The sequence below is a fragment of the Bubalus kerabau genome, chromosome 21 (assembly GCF_029407905.1).
Source record: "Bubalus kerabau isolate K-KA32 ecotype Philippines breed swamp buffalo chromosome 21, PCC_UOA_SB_1v2, whole genome shotgun sequence".
NCBI classification, from domain to species: domain Eukaryota; kingdom Metazoa; phylum Chordata; class Mammalia; order Artiodactyla; family Bovidae; genus Bubalus; species Bubalus kerabau.
The window spans coordinates 29138555-29157786 of NC_073644.1; the positions used below are offsets into that span (position 1 = coordinate 29138555).

A 19232-nucleotide genomic window follows, 5' to 3' on the forward strand; every position below is an offset into this window, starting at 1 on the left:
ACTAGAAGTTCATAGTGTGTGCTAAGTTGCTTCAGTCATGTCTGATTCTTTGTGATCCTATGGACTATAGCCCACCAGGCTTCTCTGTCCATGGGATTCTCCAGGCAAGAATCCTGGAGTGAGTTGCCATGCCTTTCTCCAGGGGATCTTCCTGACCCAGGGATCGAACCCGCATCTCTTGGGTCTCCTGCATTGCAGGAGGGTTCTTTCACCATTAGTGCCACCTGGGAAGCCCAGGGGAGATAGAGATGGACTAAATTGAAGGCATAGGAAAGAAGGGGAAGAATTGCTAGAGCAATGTTCTTGAGTAGGTGGGAGGAGATGGGAATGGATGACCAAATGGAAAAGGTGACCCTAGCCGTGAGCAGAGACAGTTCCTCCACATATAGAAGAAAAGGCCATGTATACGGCACAGATGCAGACAGCTGGGTCAGTGTGGGGAAGCTTGATAGTTTTCCTCAATAATTTCTGTTTTCTCTGTGAAATAGAAAGCTAAGTCAGTAACAGAAACCGAGGGTAAAGGAGGGTGTTTGGGAAGCTTGAGCAGAAGTAAGGAAGAGCAAAAATACTGCTGAGGAGAGTGAGGAAGTGAAAGGACTAGATATAGACTGAGACTACTGGGCAGTTCTAGAGCCTACTTAAGATACTGCGCATGACCTTAAAGAGAAACTCCTGAACTTGGGTATGAGTTTATCTCTAACTGAGGTTAAGTAGAGAATCAGTTTTGTTTTTCTCTAATAATGAATCAGTTTTCCTAACACGACCACTAAATAATTTTCTTTTCTTTTCCGGTGGTGTGTACTGTCCATACTTTCATCATATATAAGTTCCTGTTTCTGCACTGGTGTCTTTCTGAATTTTAATTTAAAGCTCGTTAGCCTATTTGTCTGTTTTTTGTGCAAAAACCATGCTGGAAATTCTTGGTTGGCCCAGCTTACATTTTGACAAATATACCAATATGTGTCCATCATGTTTGAGATCAGATTAGGAATGCCCACCCTGCTGAATTTGACTCAAGACAAGATTTACTTTAATAGGCCAATAAGCGTTAAAATTAGGAAAACAAAGAGCCTGTCAGGAATCATTCATTCATTTATTCATTTACTCACACATTCAATAAATATTTACTAGGCATCTATTATATGCCAGGACTCATGATGATCAATGCTGGTGAGATGAGCAGAATCAAAAAAAGTCAACTGCAGTCATGAAAATGTAGTCTTTGGTGAATGTGTGTGCATGCTCAGTCACTCGGTTGTGTCCAACTCTTTGCAACAAGGACTGTAGCCCACCAGGCTCCTCTGTTCATGGGACTTCCCAGGCAAGAATACTGGAGTGTGTTGCCATTTTCTTCTCCAGGGAATCTTCCCAACCCTGGGATGGAACCCACATTTTTGGTGTCTCCTGCAAATATTAATCAAATAATGACTAAAATTTAACATTGTAATTGTGACAGGTGTTCTAAAGAAGAGGCAGCTGTTTGGTAAGAAAGATTTGACCCTATCAGAGAGGGTTTGACCTTGTGGGGAAGGAAATAAGAGTTACTATTTATAGGATGAATTGGAGGAGAGACAGGAGAGAGACAGAAGAGAGTTGCAGGAGGAGGGAGGAGCAGATACAAAGCACCCAGCGATGGTAGGAGCCTCTTGAGTCCAAAGATATGAAAAGATGTGTTTGTGTGCAGTATTTAGAGATCAGATCATGCAGAGGAACCCAGGCAATGAGAATGCATAGACACAGCCAGCAGAGAAAGAAGAAAACAGGAGAAGCCAAGAGCAAATAGGTTCTAGGTGAAGTGATCCCACAAAATAGTGAGTTTCCTGTCCCTAGGTCCACTTCAGAAGAAGGTGGTTGTTGTTTAGTCTCTAAGCCGTATCCAAATCTTTGCAACCCCATGGACTGTAGCCCTCCAGATCTCCTTGTCCAAGGGATTTCCCAGGCAAGAATACTGGAGTGGGTTGCCCTTTCCTTCTCCAAGGGATCTTCCCAACCAGGGATCAAACACGGGTCTCCTGCAATGGCAGGCAGATTCTTTACCACTGAGCCACCAGGGAGACCCTCAGAAGGTGGTAACAGTTTGCAATTCATGAGCAGATTTATCAAATGATTTAAAAATAAATTTATTTTTAATTGGAGGATAATTGCTTTACCATATTGTTGTGTTAGTTCCTGCCACACATCGACATGAATCAACCATAGGTATACATATGTCCCTTCCTTCATCCTCTCTCCCACCTTCCACCCCATCCCACCCCTCTAGGTTGTCACAGAGTCCTAGGTTGAGCTCCTGCATCATACAGTAAATTCCCACTGGTTATCTATTTTTCAGGGCAGCAGTGGAGACCTAGACATAGATGACAGACTTGTGGACACAGTGGGGGGAGAGGGAAGTACAAATTGAGCGATTAACATTGTAACAAATGATTTTTATGCAAGGTGATTTTCCATCCTTATAGAATGCTGTTTATGTATCATTTTGCACTTAACTTGAAATTAGCCTTTTCTTTTACAAAAGCATCAAAATGAGATGAATCGCAGATGAAGAGGGCTCCCTTAGGTGTTTGCCTGGAGCACAAGCCCTTTCTGTTTTAGGCACCACAGCAATCTCAGTGCTGGGAGCATGCCGGAGACAGAGTAGATACTGAATAATAACTTGTCAAAGTAGCCAGTTAGCAAAGTAAATAATTCAAAATTCTGTGGGTCTAAGGATATAAAATCACTACAGATGGTGAATGCAGCCATGAAATTAAAAGACGCTTACTCCTTGGAAGGAAAGTTATGACCAACCTAGATAGCATATTCAAAAGCAGAGACATTACTTTGCCAACAAAGGTCCGGCTAGTCAAGGCTATGGTTTTTCCAGTGGTCATGTATGGATGTGAGAGTTGAACTGTGAAGAAGGCTGAGCGCCGAAGAATTGATGCTTTTGAACTGTGATGTTGGAGAAGACTCTTGAGAGTCCCTTGGACTGCAAGGAGATCCAACCAGTCCATTCTGAAGGAGATCAGCCCTGGGATTTCTTTGGAAGGAATGATGCTAAAGCTGAAACACCAGTACTTTGGCCACCTCATGCGAAGAGTTGACTCATTGGAAAAGACTCTGATGCTGGGAGGGATTGGGGGCAGGAGGAGAAGGGGATGACAGAGGATGAGATGACTGGATGGCATCACTGACTCGATGGACGTGAGTCTGAGTGAACTCCGGAAGTTGGTGATGGATAGGGAGGCCTGGTGTGCTGCGATTCATGGGGTTGCAAAGAGTCGGACACGACTGAGCAACTGATCTGATCTGAAGGATATATTTGTTCATAGCACTCCACAGTGGCACTTGTCAATGGCATCTATTAAAGGTAAGAGCAGACATGGTCAGGTTCACCACAGCTGCCTGGGAATTCATTCATTGGCTTCTTTTTATTGCTGTGCTGTGCTTAGTTGCTCTGTCCTGCCCGACTCTGAAAATCCCTGGACTATAGCCCGCTAACCCTCTGTCCATGGGGATTCTCCAGGCAAGAATACTAGAGTGGGTTGCCTTGCCCTCCTCCAGGGGATCTTCCCAACCCAGGGATCGAACCCAGGTCTCCCACATTGCAGGTGGATTCTTTACTGTCTGAGCCACCAGGGAAGCAAGTTTATAATAAAAATTGACTTATTGTTTGTTTCACTTACTTATTTTAAAAATACATTTTGAAAGGTAATCGAAATTGAAGAGTACACTCTTCCTGAGCACAATTTGGAAGAAAACTTCAAAGAAATAAGGACAGCATTAAAAAAATTATTTATTGGATAATGCAGCATTAGAAAGAAAAAAACATTTTTTCCTATCATAAAAGGACTTGGATGGTCCTTGCCCTAAGAAGCTCACAGTGTAAAGGACAAATAGGAAAAATGAACAGAATTTCTATTGAATATGTTAATCACAATACTAGGAATGCATGACAAGAGGGCTATGGAAATGCATGGTGGATATTCAATAAATGTTTGTTAAATGTTGAAAAAAAATTGATCCAAATTTTCAGTAAGTAGGAAACTAGCACAAGCTGTAGCATCTCATCTTAGGGTTGCATCGTTTAGTCCTTTTGAATCAGACAAGGTTTGAAGGTCTTGTCAACAGGAAGGAGGCTGAAGGATCTGGGATCGGTGAGTGCATTAATACTGGGTTTCAGCCCTCAACCAGGACCTGAGGAGAGATACTGGAAAAGTAGGAACTAGGGAGCTGTCACAGGGATGAGGTGGGTTGTAAAGGTATGAGGCTGTGGGGTAAAGAGGGATACCCATGTTAACCAACACTTACGGAGTTCTTAGAATGTGCTAGGTTTTATTCTGCATGACTTCATGAACCTTATTTAATCCTGTAACAACTCTGAGAAGTAAATAGTCTAATTGTGCTCTTTTTACCATGGCTATCAGATATTTCCCTCTACTCACTCCTGTAAATAACTAGACAATGTCCTTCAGTCTTGTTTTTGTTTTCTCCCTTCGGTCTGTTTCCTTTGCTTTGGGGTTCCATTCTGTGTCATTGCCCATGCCAAGAGAGATGCACCCTAAACATCAGGTGTCCACATGGACCCTTCTCTCCAGGCTCCAACAGTGGACTCGTGCAGCTCGAAGAGAGCTGTTGCTGTGTGCACATCAGTGATGAAGTGGTATTTTGTTGCTCTTGCCATTTATATTCAATTACCACTTTCTGAAATTAGAGAATTGTGAAGCGTGGTTGCAGAGATGTGCCCCAAGGGCCTGGGGTTGCTATTTGTTCATCTTTTTAAGAACAACTCTGGTTCTGACTTTCTCTTTGAAAAGGAACACCCATCTCCAGCCAACTTTCTCAAAAACCAGCCACAAAGAGTCTAAACAGTTTAATTTTAGACGTGGAAGCTGCCATAGACAGCATCCAGTATTATTTTAATTATCTTCCTTAATGAATGAAGAGTGCTGAGGGCTGAGGTTACATGAGCAGCCCAAAACACAAAGGAACTTGGTCCTGACTGTTGGTCTGGTGCATCCTTTACTATAGCCCAATGGAAGATCACTTCAAATCAGCAAAATCATGTTCACAGCCAAAAGACATTCTTAAAAAAAATTCCTCTTCTCACATTTCATTTCTCTTTAAATTATATCTGCTATTTCAAGATTGTATTATTAAAGAAACTATTTCAGAAACCATATAGTCTAATCTAAAACTACTAAATAAATCTGGTCCCTTGTTTAGAGTTTATATTTCATTTCTTTAAGAAATTCACAAAGAAACAAACAAATTACCATCTTAATAGCTTTAGTCAGTTACCTAGTGTGAAAGATGAAAATAAGGATCTAAGGCAAATTCTTTTCAAATTACCCTCTTCCCTTTTCTGGAATGTGGAAAAACATGAGTCACCCTTAGGTGTTTAAGGTTAAAGGGTAAGCAAGAATTTGAAAATGTTCTATTATCAAAGACCATAACAGCCTGAGTACATTTGTTGAACACGAAACTGGCATGATATCATCATTAACAGGACGAGGAGTGTTAATGAAATCACTGCTGGAAAAACATGAGGGTTAAAAAATGTGGAAACAGAAGGATGTCAACCAGAGTTTCATGCCGATGACCCAGGCTGATTTTACAAGCAGTTTCAGTGATAATTTTATAAATATGGAGACCACAGAACAGCTCACTATGTGTCATTCAATAGTAAAATAAAGCATGGGACTAATACTTAGAATGTGAGACAGGTACTGTTTGACAATACTCTTGATTTTAAGTATATGGTCAATATTATAATAATTTTGGCTCTGTATATAATGGTATTGGGACCACATATATTTTCAAGAGCTGAAATCTGAATGTTATGGCTGGCTTTTCAAACAGGTTTCTCCACACACCCCTGTGCAGACAAACCAAATGAAATGGGACAGGTTTCTCCTTTGTGGTCAGACTTCTCTGGTTTAAGCCAGTAATTGAAAAGAGGTACAGCATAATGAGTCAGAATGCCCCGTCATTGCTTTCTGAAGAGCTGCAAGAATACCGCTTTTATATTTTAATCTTCCAGGTTAAGCACTCCTATAATTCACCTAGGTTAAGTATACTTCAAACCTAAACATAGATTTTATCCTATTCTTTTTCTTTTCTTACCACGAACTCTGGTTTGGGTGGTGGGAAAGGAAGAAATCTCAGTAAGACGTCCAGGAATCCAACTTAGGAGATAAGTGATAAGAAGGTCAGTGGTTGGCTTTAACTGTGACAAAGGAAGGTCTTGGAGAAAATCATGAGGTCACATTTAGCCAATGTCTAGGATTCAGAGAGATTCGGTAGTTAACTCACCCCTGATGCCTGGATTCCCTTATTTTAATTAATTAATTATTTTAATTTCCTTGTATCGTTGTTATTCTGGCCATGACATTTATTTACAAAAAAAAAAAAAAAGACAATCCCCCTCCCCGGAAACCAACGATCAAATAAGACCCCAGAAGGGTGTGCATACTGGTTGTCCGCAGGAAATTAACTCCAGGAGAGTGTGGAAAACAGTCTCCCTGGGAGCTTGATCGCTCAGGCGTGTCCGACTCTTTGCGATCCCAAGGACTGCAGCCAGCCAGGCTCCTCTGTCCATGGGGATTTTCCAGGCAAGAATACTGGAGAATACACGCCCTCCTCCAGGGGATCTCCCCAACCCAGGGATCGAACCCAAGTCTCCTGCATTGCAGGAGGATTCTTTACAGTTTGAGCCACCAGGGAAGCCCAGTCCCCCTGGGGCCAACCCTCTACTAGGTGGGCCTTAGGCAGCCGTGACACCCAAGTGCGACCTCTCCACCTCCCTCCCCGGCGGCCTCTGCGGGTCTGCAACTGACCACAGCGCGCGGGGCGGAGTCGGGCCGGGAGCGCGCCCGGGTCCTCGCCCCCTTCCGCGGCCCGGCGCGCTTGGAGAGTGAGTCTTTGTACAGTCAGGGCTTCTGCTGGGCAGGGCCAGCTGTTAATCCTCCAGGCGGACACTGGGGCGTGGGGGGGTGGGGGTGGGGGAGATGGGGCTTATAGGTGGCGTCCGCTGGTGAGAAACACCTAGCACAGGTAAAAGGGTGGCGGCGAAAGGGAGTTCCCACTTGTTGCGTTCTTCCAGAAATGAAGACTTAAGAAAATACCTAGGAGGGGCCGATCGGTGTCTTTCGGACGCGCCTGGAAACCCCACCCTCGGCCAGAGGAAAAGCCTTTGGGCTGAGAGGCTGGAGCTTCAGAAAAACCGAGAAGAAAAGCAGCTCCTCCGCGCGCCAGGTCCTCGGCCTCGCACTCCTGCGCCCCGGCCGCGGCCCTTGGCCCCGCCGCGCCCTCCCTCCCCCGGCCTCCGGGTGCTTCGGCCGGCGACCTGCCCCGGAGTTCTCCCATGGCGCCAGCCCGAGCCCCAGGCTCCCCGAGCGGGGCCCTCTGCCGACAACTCCTGCTGACCCTCGCGGTGAGTGGCCGCCTGGACTCTGGGCCCGGAGGGCGCACGGACAGATGTGGGAGAGAGGGCACCTTTAGGAGCAGAGATCTGTGGGTGGCGAGCCAGGCGGGGGCTCCTGGCGCCTGGGGCTGGCTGCAAAAGTGCAGCCGGTTGGGGTGGGGGAGGGCGGACAGAGGACGGCGACCTGGGCGCTGCGATCCCGCAGGGGACGAGGAGGAGGGTGTCTCCTGTAGTGGCTGCAAACGCCCATGCAAATCCGTGGCCCCTGGGTACGAGCCTCCGAGCGCCTCCAGCCCGCGCACCTCGCGGGGGAGGACAGTCCAGGCAGGCTCAGGGCCGGGTTCCGGTCACCGACCAGGCGAGCCGCTGGGCGGACGCGACCAAACCCGCCGATCCTGGGGTGAAAGAGAGGTCTAGGCGCGTTTTGGGGAATTTATCTTAGGCTGTGGGTGAAGGGGAGGGAAGCGCGGAGACCGGGCGGTCTGGACCCTCTGCGCGTGAAAATGGTAGACGGCTCCCAAATGGTCCTCAGTTAAGGTTTCTATTATGGGTCCGCACGTGAGGTTTCACTCCCTTTAAACTTTGGGGAAATGGTCGCCTCGGAGGCATCCGGATTCTTCCTCCCACCGCCTGCCCCTCCCCGCCCTCCAGCTCCAGTTTTTTTTTCACTTTATGAAACACAATAGCTACGAGCCCACCTCCCCAAAGCTCTGAGAGAAAGTGGGGGTGGCCTTATTTGGAAAGGACAACGCCACCACCCTCACCCCGCCACCCCCGGGCAAAAAAGCCCGGGCTCTCTTTGGGGGAGGGGGCTGCAGGCACGGAATCTAGAGCGGGGGAGCAGCCGCTGAGAGAGTGTGGGACCAGAGGTTCCCCAGATAGAGCTCCCGGGGTACCCTGGAAGAAGAAAAATCACAGAGACCAAGAGCAAGGGGGCTAAGCCCGTAGTGGCCTTTTCAAGCTGAGCCGCAGGCGTTAGGGCTCCAGGCAAACCTGAAGGACACGGGGACGAACCTGGAGAACAGACAGTCGGGGAATTCCTTCTGGGACTGGTGGAACTGGCGGCGTGAAATATCCAGTTTTACTCTACCGCTGTCCTGTTTCACGGAATTCCTGAAATTTTTAATGAATGAAATTGTAGTCGTTGCTATCATTAGAATGGCTTTCCTTATGGACTTCAAACCTTAACCCATTTCCTGGGGCACATTAATAACACAAAGGGCACAGAGGTGCACAGCAATTAACAGTTAACTATCGAGGAAATCGAGAATGGAATATGTAAATAACTGTCATAAAATGTCTCGATTTTGATTAGATTCTCAGTAAAGTAGACTCCTCCATCCCCCCCTTTTTTGGACACTTCTTTCTGAACCAATGCCCTTGAAAGAAAAAAGCATGATTAGGTTCAGGCAATGAAATGCACAGGCCATAAATATTCCCAGACGGCTCAGATGGTAAAGAATCTGCCTCCAATGCAGGAGACCCAGGTTTGATCCCTGGGTGGGGAGGATGCCCTGGAGATGGGAATGGCAACCCACTCCAGTATTCATGCCTGGAGAATCCTCACGAACAGAGGAGCCTGGTGGGCTACAGTCCAGGGGGTCCCAAAGAATCAGACATGACTGAGTAACTTTCTGCCTAAACACCTAATGAAGCTTCTCTAAGGTCATCAGGGATCTTCACTGTTAAATTCAAGTCATTCCTTAATGCAATTTCATCTTGTGATTGGAGCCTTTATGAAAAAGCTAATCTACCAATAGATAGAGTTCTTATAAATCAAGTCCAGCATTAACATGAAAAACCATAAAGTAATAAAAATGTCTCATAAAATATTTCAGCCTCACTCATAATAGGGAAAGGTGAATTTTAAAACTACATTGAAATGTCATTTCTCATTTGGCAAACATCCAAAAGTTTGAGAGCAGGCTCTGTAGGCAAGAATGCGGAGAAGTAGAAGCTCTTAGATGGTTGGTGAATGTAACAAAAAACTACAGCCTTATGATCTATATGGGTTGTAACAAATGTGAATTGAAACTGTTTTGTTTCTTCCTTTCCAATTTGTATGCACTTCCTTCTGTTGATATACCTACCAAATGCTGCATTGTTTTAATTACCGAGACTTCCTAAGACCTTTCATTGTCAGCTAATGCTAATATCCTTTAACTGCTCTTCTTTTTCATAATTTTTCTATTTTTAATTGTTTATTTTTTCCTTATGACCTCTTCAAAAACGTATCAAAATTATCACTTCATTTTTTAAAAACCTTTTTATTTTGTATTGGGGTGTAGCTGACCGACAATGTTGTGATAGTTTCAGGAGAACAGTAAACGGACTTAGTGATACATATACCTGTATCCATTCTTTCCCAAACTCCCCTCCCATCCAGGGGATGGTTCCATATTACCACATAATATTGAACAGAGTTCCCTGTGCTATTTAGTAGGTCCTTGGTTATCCATTAAGCCTGATTTTTTTTTTTAATTCATTTATTTTTGGCTGCACTGGGTCTTCCTGCTGTGCATGGTGGGCTTTTGCTCTAATTGTGGCAAGCAGGGGGCTGCTGTTCGTTGTTGTGAGTGGTCTTCTCATCGCAGTGGCTTCTCTTGTCGCTGGGCCCGGGCTTCGGTCATTGCAGCATGGCATGTGGAATTTTCCTGATAGGGATCGAACCAGTATCCCCCTCATTGACAGCAGATTCTTATCTACTGTACCACCAGGGAAGTCTGGTTATCCATTTTAAATATAGCAGTGTGTACATGTCCATCCCAGACTCCCTAACTATCCTTCCCACCCGATTTATGCAACCACAAATTTGTTCTCTTAAGTCTGTGAGTCTATTTCTGTTTTTGGAGTCAGTTCATTTGTATCATTTCTTTTTAGATTCTGTGCATAAGGGATGTCATACACTCTCCTGTCTGACTTAAGTTCCTTTGCTCATTATGACAATCTCTGGGTTTCTTTATGATCTTTTAAGTTAGCTTGTCTAGTTCTGGAAAAAAAGTACTGTTGGGATTTATTAGGTTCATAAACTTCATAATTTAACTTTGTGTAAATTGATATACTTACACTGTTGATTTTTTTTCTATTCAAAATAATGATACATATTTATTTTTGTGCAAGTCTTCTTTTGTGTCCTTCAGAAATATTTTCAGATTTTTCTCACATAAGCTTAAGTTTCCTTTTTGGTATTCTAACTTTTTCTTTTACCACTTTTGAAAATGATTTCTTTTTTCCCAATATATTGCTTAACTGGCTTATGTGGATGAAGACTAATGATTTGTATATTTTAGCAGTTATTTCTGCTCCCTTACTAAAATTCTCTTACTGTTTTATGGTTAATTTGCTTGGGTTTTCCAGATGAATAGTCATATCAAATGCAAATAGTTGTTTTTACTTTTACCTTCTTCTTTTCATTCATATATCTAATATACTTTAATGTAATGTTAGCTATAGGTGATGACCCTTGGGAAGTCCATCTTGTTTCTGAGTTTAGTGAGGCTATCCTAGGGCTTTTCTATTGGTGATGTGATTATAATGTAAAATAAAACTCATATTGAAATAGCACTTATCAATTCCTATTGGGGGCTCTTTTTTTAAAAAAAAGTTTAAGAATGGTTATTGAATTTGGCCAAATGGTTTTCAGCAGCCATGGTGCTGATCACACACTAAGTCTACTTACATAGTGGCTTGAGTTTCCTAGAACATCCGAATGACATGAGTGTGGCTCACAAGTCCATGCGAGGCTAGTTCACTTCTAGCTCATACCTACAGTGAAGGTTTTGCATTTGGGAATCCAGATTAACATGAGTGGCTCGTCTCTTAGATCATAGGCAGGTCCATGCTTTGATTTTACTCCCATCTATTTGAGGCCAAAAAACCAAAATCTAATCTTTTCAGATTAGAAGTTTTTTCTGGTTACTCCTGTTTTCCACATTAATCCTCAGTTTTTGCCTAGGACTTCCTTGTAAGATGTTTTAGGATGGTTTAAAAACATGTATCCGTTATTTTTAATTTTGGCCTAAGGATTTGACTGAACGCCCTAGGGCCCTTCTTGGCAAAGAAAATTGTTCCCCGAGTTCATTTGTCACACTGGTCAGAGTTACCTTATTCCAATAGAAAGTTGCTTATGTCGTTTGTGTGTGTGTGTGTGTGTGTGTATACACGCGCTAAGTTGCTTCAGTCTGGTCCAACTCGATGCAACCCTATGGACTGTAGCCCACCAGGCTCCTCTGTCCATGAATTCTCCAGGCAAGGATACTGGAGTGTGTTGCCTTGCCTTCCTCCAGGGGACCTTCCCGACCCAGGGATTGAACCCACATCTCCCATGGTCCTGCTTTGCAGGCAAATTCTTTACAGCTGAGCTACCTGGAAAGCTTGCTTATGTCATTTATCTGCTTAAAACAAATCTTTGGTTTCTTATTATCTTTAGGAAAAAAGACTCTCTCCCACACCTGCTTCTCTGAATCCATTTTCAGTTCCTCTCCCTCTTGTGCTATATACATCAGCCATGGCAAATGGCATTTTCAGGTCTGTGGCCTCTCTGGGTTTGGGCACATGCAGTTCCTGTGCTGGGAACATATAAACTCTGCCTTCCTTGGACGTGACTAACATGTCTCCCCTCTTCACCTGTCCCTTAGAAGGGGCTGGCTCCCAGTGCTCTCCCAAAGCACCTTGAACTTCCCTGTCATAGCTTTTATCCTCCTTTATTGAAATTGCAAATGTCTTACCCTTGACTTGAATGTTTCACGAGAACCCTGTTTGCTGCTTGTGTCTGGAACATATTAGACATTCAATAAATATTTGTTGAATGAATGAATGAGTGGATGTCCAGGACACTGTTATCTGAGATGTTGTCTTAATTTGGCCATCCTCACCTTTTCCATCACTTTTACCTTAGTCCAAGTCACCACCCCTCCTCTCTTAGATTCCTCCCAGTGGGTCTCCTTGCTTCCACTCTGGTCCTCTATAGTATGTTCTCTGGTGGCTCAGAAAAATAAAGAATCTGCCTTCAATGCAGAAGATGTGCGTTCGATCCCTGGGTTGAGAAGATCCCCTGGAGAAGGGAATGGCTACTCACTCCAGTATTCTTGCCTGGGGAATTCCATGGACAGAGCAGCCTGGCTACTGGTAAAGATGGTGAAGAATCAAATGGCAAAGAATGCTAAAAATCATATGGTAAAAAATCCGCCTGCGATGCAGGAGATCCAGCTTTGATTCTTGGGTGGAAATGATCCCCTGGAGGAGGAAATGGCAACCCACTCCAGTATTCTTGCCTGGAGAATTCCATGGACAGAGAAGCCTGGTGGGCTACAGTCCATGGGGTCGCAAAGAGTTGGACACGACTGAGCGACTAACACTTCACTTTTCCGTCTGTTTTCCCGTGGCCACCTGAATGAGTCTGTGTAAATGCTCACAACTGATGCCATAAGTCTCTAAACATACGGTTGCTTCTCTTTGCCCTCAGAATAAAACTGTACTCGTCCCTGTGGTCTTTTAGACCCTATCTAATACGCCCACGACTGTCTTTTCAGTATCGTCCTGTCACTCTTCCTGCTCTGTGTTTACTGCTGTACGTTTGTTATTTGAGTTGCTCGGTTGGGTCTGACTCTGTGATCCCGTGGACTGTAGCCTGCCAACCTTCTCAGCCCATGGGATTTGGCAGCCAAGAATACTGGAATGGGTAGCCATTCCCTTCTCCAGGGGACCTTCCCAACCCAGGGATCGAACCCACGTTTCTGCTTGGCAGGCAGAATCTTTACCACTGAGCCACCTGGGAAGTCGGTGTTTACAGCTAAGGGCTCCTTTGTGTTCCTTTGACACACCAGGTGAAGTCGCCTCTCAGGGCTTTTGGCGTGGCTTTTGCTCCACTTGGAAGGCTCTCCCCTGGTTAGTGAATTGGTTTGCTTTCTTATTTCATTCTGGTCTTTTATCACCCTCTCTCCCTGTTTTACTTTTCTTATAACACTTACTCATGGCGTTATGTGATCTTGGTGCATTTGTGTATTGACTTTTTGTCTTTTATTATAAAATAATCTCAATGAAGTCAAGGAGTTTTCTTTGTTCACTGTGGTAGCCTTTGAACACTGCCTGGCACCCAGGCGGTAACCAAAAAACGTGGGTTGAATGAATCAGTGGGGTGTGTGCTTTCTGTCACCTTGAGCTGGGCTCTTCACACGTCCTACTCCTATTTGCTCTAGACTAGGCAACCAGTGAGAATTCTTCTCATCTTTTTATTTCTCAATATTTTTATTTGAGTATAGTCCCTTGGTTATGTTCATTGCTCAGTTCCAATTGAAATGTAATCTCTGCCATGCTTAGTCCTTCATACACAATTTAAATTGGATAATTAAAGGGTTTTTAATGTGTTTTGGAGATAAAAATTTTCATTCCAATTTTGATGATTTTAATTTATGTTTATAGATTTTTAAATAACAACATAAATGCTGGAGTTATTTTGCTTTTGGCTAAAAACCTTTGCAAAAATATAGGACAAAACTCTCAGTCTTTCAGAAGCATCTGTTTATAGTTTCAGAGAGAACTAAATTTATTTTCAGTGGGCTCAGATATGTATTGTATTGGAACTCGTTCACCATAAATCACTAAATCGTTTACATTTTTTAAGTGAAATATTTTTAACATTGACCTTAATTTTCATTAATGATAAGTTCAAAATAAGTTCATATTTCAAAGTTGTGTGCTTGTATGTGTGGGGTCACATGTAAATAATTTTTATATCACTCCATGGCAGTGAGTCAGGGCTTGTCTTTAAAAGTGTTGGGCTTTTCTTTAGGATATTTTTGATTTGGTTCATAGGCAGTTCAGATAATTGAAATGATTTGCTGACTCATTAGATTTGTTTTCATTTTGTTATTTTTACATATCTGTGCTGCCTTCCTAATAGTTTCCCACAAAAGGGTGTCATTACTGCTGCTACTGACGCTGCTGAGTCACTTCAGTCGTGTCCGACTCTGTGCGACCCCATAGATCGCAGCCCACCAGGCTCCTCCGTCCCTGGGATTCTCCAGGCAAGAGTACTGGAGTGGGTTGCCATTTCCTTCTCCATTATTAACTCCATTTTCAGACTAGGAAACAAAGCCCAAGAGGATAAGGAATTCTCTGGGTTTACATGCCTTGTGAGGGAGGGAACCATGGCTCTCTATTGGTTTTATTCTTCTATGCAATTTTTTTTTTCTGAATTCTTAATCCCATTATATGCTTGGTATTTTATTTTGATAATTTTATAAACAGATATATAATTATACAAATGTGTGCAAACTGTGTACACATGAAAAGGCTCCTTTTCATGCATAATATTGTTTTTTTTAGATCTTAACATTTGCCTGTGATGCCTGCAAAACAGTGACACTACATGTTCCCACTAAACTAGACGCTGAAAAATTTATTGGTAGAGGTAAGAAACTGCCAAAGTATGTAATAAATCCTAGTTTGCTGTGATCTTGTAAAATTAGTGTAATCTTTAGAAGAGTGACTGTATTGGAATTAGTAGTTAAAACTATTACAATACATTTTAATACATGTGGTGTTAATCCAGTGAATGAAATATTGTTCTTTATTGAAAGACATGATTATATAACATAAAATTGTTTTAATTTGATTAATGAAGTAATTACTAATATTTACATTAGAGGTAGGTTATGGTATGTGTCAAAACATGTCTTTGAAATTGAGAAATAGTATTGAAATTATTTCTTGAGTTTAAAGGTGTTGTTTTTGGATTTTTATCCTAAACAATTTTGGCATCTTCCTGACATTTATTTCCACCTTTTTTTTTTTTTTTTAATGGGCTTCTCTGGTGGGGAAGAATAGTAAAGATGATGACGAATCAGATGGCAAAAAATGGTAAAAATCAGATGGTAAAGAATCCACCTGCAATGCAGGAGATCTGGGGTTTGATTCTTGGGTGGGGATGATCCCTTGGAGGAAGAAATGGCAATCCATGCTGGTATTCTTGCCTGGAGAATTCCATGGACTTGAAGAGCCTGGTGGGCTGCAGTCCATGGGGTCGCAAAGAGTCAGACATGACTGAGTGACTAACATTTTCATTGCTTTTTTATCAATTAATTTTTTTCATATAACTCAAATGTATAACTAAAGATTGGATCAATGTAGAGACAGAATATGATGACTATTTAACAACAGATGCAAAGAGTTCAGTAATAATTTAATAGCTTCCAGTTTTAATTTCTAGGTTCTATTTAACATACTTTATGTGTTTTATTGTGTTGCTCTATGGCTAGTTTCAGTTAATAAAGAAAAACTTCTTTTGGTGTGAGTTTAATATTCAAACTGTGGAGTTTATATGTCTTTATTTAAGAACAAATGTCTCTTTTTTTAAAAGGATATGAAGTAGGTAAATAACATGGTAGATATGTTTAATTAAGAAAAACTTAATTAACCATGTAGTTTCATATGTCCTTTTAAAAAATGCAAAATTTACAAGTGTCAATGTAGTCAAAGTTCTTGATTGTCCCACCTCAAATGCATAGCTTACAGTTAAAATTATATATTGCTTTGATTTAGCTCACAAATGATTGCTCTGTGCATTTTCTACAGTTAACCTGAAGGAATGCTTTAAATCGGCAACTCTCATTCACTCAAGTGACCCTGATTTCCAAATCTTAGAAGATGGCTCAGTCTATACAACCCATGCCATTCTTTTGTCCTCAGAGAAGAGCTCTTTTACCATATTGCTCTCCAACACAGAGACCCAAGAAGAGAAGGAAATACCCGTCCTTTTAGAACATCAAACAAAGGTATGCCAAAGTGTAAAAATGAAGTATAATGAATTGACTTCTTCAGGTGTAACTCACATGACCAGAGAAGATGTGAATCAGAAAAGATGGGGGTTAGTTTAGCTTGAAGAAGAAGGAAAACCATGACTCAAGTTAACAGTGTTGAAATGAAAAAGAGTGGTTCAACCTAGATTATCCCAGGTTATAATTTCCTTTTATTTGGGGCATAAAAGGAGAAGTTGGCATACGGGACAGAAGGAGAACTTGAGATTAGACATGGAGCAGCGTTTCTTGATCTTCACTGTGGAGTAGGTTTCCAAAACAATAAACATTATTGCTTAAGATGTTCGTATGTAATTTGGAGTATGTAGCTTTTAAAGATTCAGGAACTCGTATGACATGTTAATGACATACTGTGATGTCCTATTCGGGCAGCGGTACTAGGGTCATCATGTGGTTAATTATGCTTTGACACCTGAGGCCTTCAGAGATAGGTTTCATGTATCTTGGCATAATTTTTCCTCTTAGAAAATGGAGGGGTATTTTAGGTTAAATTTCGGATCTCATGCACGCATTTGACTTTGTGACACCCAAGATCAAAATGACTTCTGTTCAGCCCCTGGCCATTACTCACGACGTCCGACTGAGAGTTGTCCCCGTGTTTCTCTCCTCCTTCTGACACAGATCTCTCTGTTGGTCCCCTGGCTCTTCCTAGCTGCTGGTGAGTGGAAGATGCTTATGCTGAATTTAGAAGGACACCTATCCACTTAACGTTCTTTGCATATTTCTTCTCCTGTGTTTCTGCATGGCAATGTGGCAACAGTAATTTTTTTTTTTTTCCAGTTTTGCTTCTAGGCTTCAGATTCCATCTCTCTCTCTTCTGTGTTCCCACCAAGTTATTTTCTCAAGAGGATTGCTGAGATAACAGTTAGGGCAGGGCTTTCTTCTTTTTTTTTTTTTTTAATGGTATTGACATTTTGTTTAGTTTTCAAGCACTACCGTGGTCCTACGCCTCCCCAGCTAATCCTCATGAGATAATGAGAGAAGAAAGATGTATCACTTTTCAAGTTTAAAAATAAAGTAGCTGTTGACTTGATTATTTGTTGTTGTTGTTGTTTTCTAAATTGAGGTACTAAAGAAAAGGCATTCTCAGGAAAAAGTTTTGAGACGTGCCAAGAGAAGATGGGCTCCTCTTCCTTGCTCAGTGCCTGAGAATTCCTTGGGTCCATTCCCACTTTTTCTTCAACAGGTACAATTTACTTTCTTTTCACTGTGAGAGTCTATGGTTTCCATCTCTTTTAAAAATTTGGACAATAAGTATGCAATTATTTTTTAAAATGTGCATATATGAATATATAAGTGAATGAGTGTGTCTATCATATGCTTCAATATATGGTATAAATACATCTCTCTATACCTGCATAAACTTTTTTGCAGTTGTAGTCATGCAAAAGCCATTTATAAAGCTGTGAAGCCCATCTAGCACTCTCAAACACGTGCTTCTTCAATGGATTTTAATATCATCAAGTGTATCTCAGAGCCTGGACGTAGTCTAGAAAACCCCCAAACATCTTCCATAATAAAGGATGAAATTGCCGATAAAAAGTCAAATGCCATGAAAGGGAAAGATGGTACACCTTTCCATGGTTTCTTTCCAGGTTCACTATTTAAATCACACTGGGTCCACATTTTCTCTTTCTCTTTTAAATTTCAGTGGGAACCTCAGCAAATCTTTGTGCCTCTCTCCACTATCAGTGGTCACTACCATTCAGTCTAGCTCTTAGGTTTCTTTTCCACCAATTCTTTAATCTGTGAGAGAGATACCTTATTTAGAGCCCACCAATAAATTCAGTGCAGCTGAGAGAAGAGCATTTTAAAGTTGGGAAAAAATTTTTTTGAAAATAATTGTTAGTCATTCTGATAGGTAGTCAGGATCCTACTAAGAGGCTGAAAATACTTTGGAAAAAAATGTTTTTTGATGTAGGATCTTAGTTCTCTGACCAGGGATGGAACACATGCCCCCTGCATTTGAAGGCAAAGTCTTGACCATCGGACCACTGGGGAAATCCCAGAGAAAATTTTCTTTTTGAATCAAATATCAAAGTAGCACATTCACCAAGATATTTTCACTCTTTTTCATCCTGTTCAACCCCTATAATAAAGACAATGCTGAGAAATGAAAACTAATTAAGGAAATCACTTTCCAGATGTTTGCCCTGCAGACAGTATACTTTAAATCCAGTGTCTCAAATATTACATTATATATAATAAAACTTCAGGTGTTAAAACAATTGATAAAAGGATAACTTTTCATGCTCAGAATACTTCGTTTTCTAAGACAAGAAAAGTCCAGAATGTTTGATCCATGTAGGTACATGTAGCCTTTGAAAGTATTCGTTAGTTATTCTGGAAAACTAAGGTGCTACTTCATTATTTTCCTCATGCCTTGCTCTTGAATTTCTCAGTTATTAGGCTTCCTTTTCCTATTGCTGTCTTTTATTCATACATAGTAATAAATTAAAGGGGGTAATTACTTATTGTAATGAAAATATCAATGTGATTGCATAAATATGTAGATGAAAGTTTTGCTGAAATACAAAATTTGTCTTTTATGTATATATTGTCTACTTTCTAGATTCAATCTGATACAGCCCAAAACTACACTATTTACTATTCCATAAGTGGGCCTGGAGTTGACAAAGAACCTCGCAATTTATTTTATGTAGAGAGAGATACTGGAAACCTGTTTTGTACTGCTTCTATAGATCGTGAAACATATCCATCATTTGAGGTAACGTTTACATATTGTGTTAGTAACATTAAGCTTGGCTATTTCGCCTCTCTTCCTCAATTCAATTACTCTTTTCTGTCTCCTGAATTTCTCATCTCTGCTCTGGTAGTATTGTATGGACCTGATAGTTGCCTGGAAGCAAAAAGAATTTTATAAAATAAATAGTCTTCAGTTTTATTAGATTGTTCTGGGAATTACAGTTTTACTATTTCTGTTTTCAAAAGAAAAAAGAGCACTACTTTGAAAGTAGTTATTTATTTGGCAGAAAAGATCTGTGAACTTC

The 19232-nt window shown here is 41.7% G+C and overlaps 1 protein-coding gene and 1 long non-coding RNA gene across 6 annotated transcripts in view; one reads left to right on the forward strand and one right to left on the reverse strand.

The window, feature by feature from the left end:
* LOC129635796 (uncharacterized) overlaps positions 1 to 19232 on the reverse strand; it is a 66173-nt gene that overhangs the window by 4903 nt on the left and 42038 nt on the right. The window contains exon 3 of the long non-coding RNA XR_008706464.1: positions 8420 to 8518. This is a non-coding gene — a long non-coding RNA (uncharacterized LOC129635796). The remainder of the gene's footprint in view (positions 1 to 8419; positions 8519 to 19232) is intronic.
* DSC2 (desmocollin 2) overlaps positions 6851 to 19232 on the forward strand; it is a 37420-nt gene continuing 25038 nt past the window's right edge. For 3 of the 5 annotated variants that reach the window (XM_055558964.1, XM_055558967.1, XM_055558966.1), the window contains exons 1-5: positions 7026 to 7414; positions 14732 to 14816; positions 15980 to 16179; positions 17288 to 17407; positions 18794 to 18949. In XM_055558964.1, the coding sequence (XP_055414939.1) occupies positions 7346 to 7414; positions 14732 to 14816; positions 15980 to 16179; positions 17288 to 17407; positions 18794 to 18949 (630 nt within the window). In that variant the 5' untranslated portion in view covers positions 7026 to 7345. Of the gene's footprint in view, positions 6896 to 7025; positions 7415 to 14731; positions 14817 to 15979; positions 16180 to 17287; positions 17408 to 18793; positions 18950 to 19232 lie in introns of those variants that run through there. The other 2 variants (XM_055558963.1, XM_055558965.1) reach the window with 2 other exon arrangements.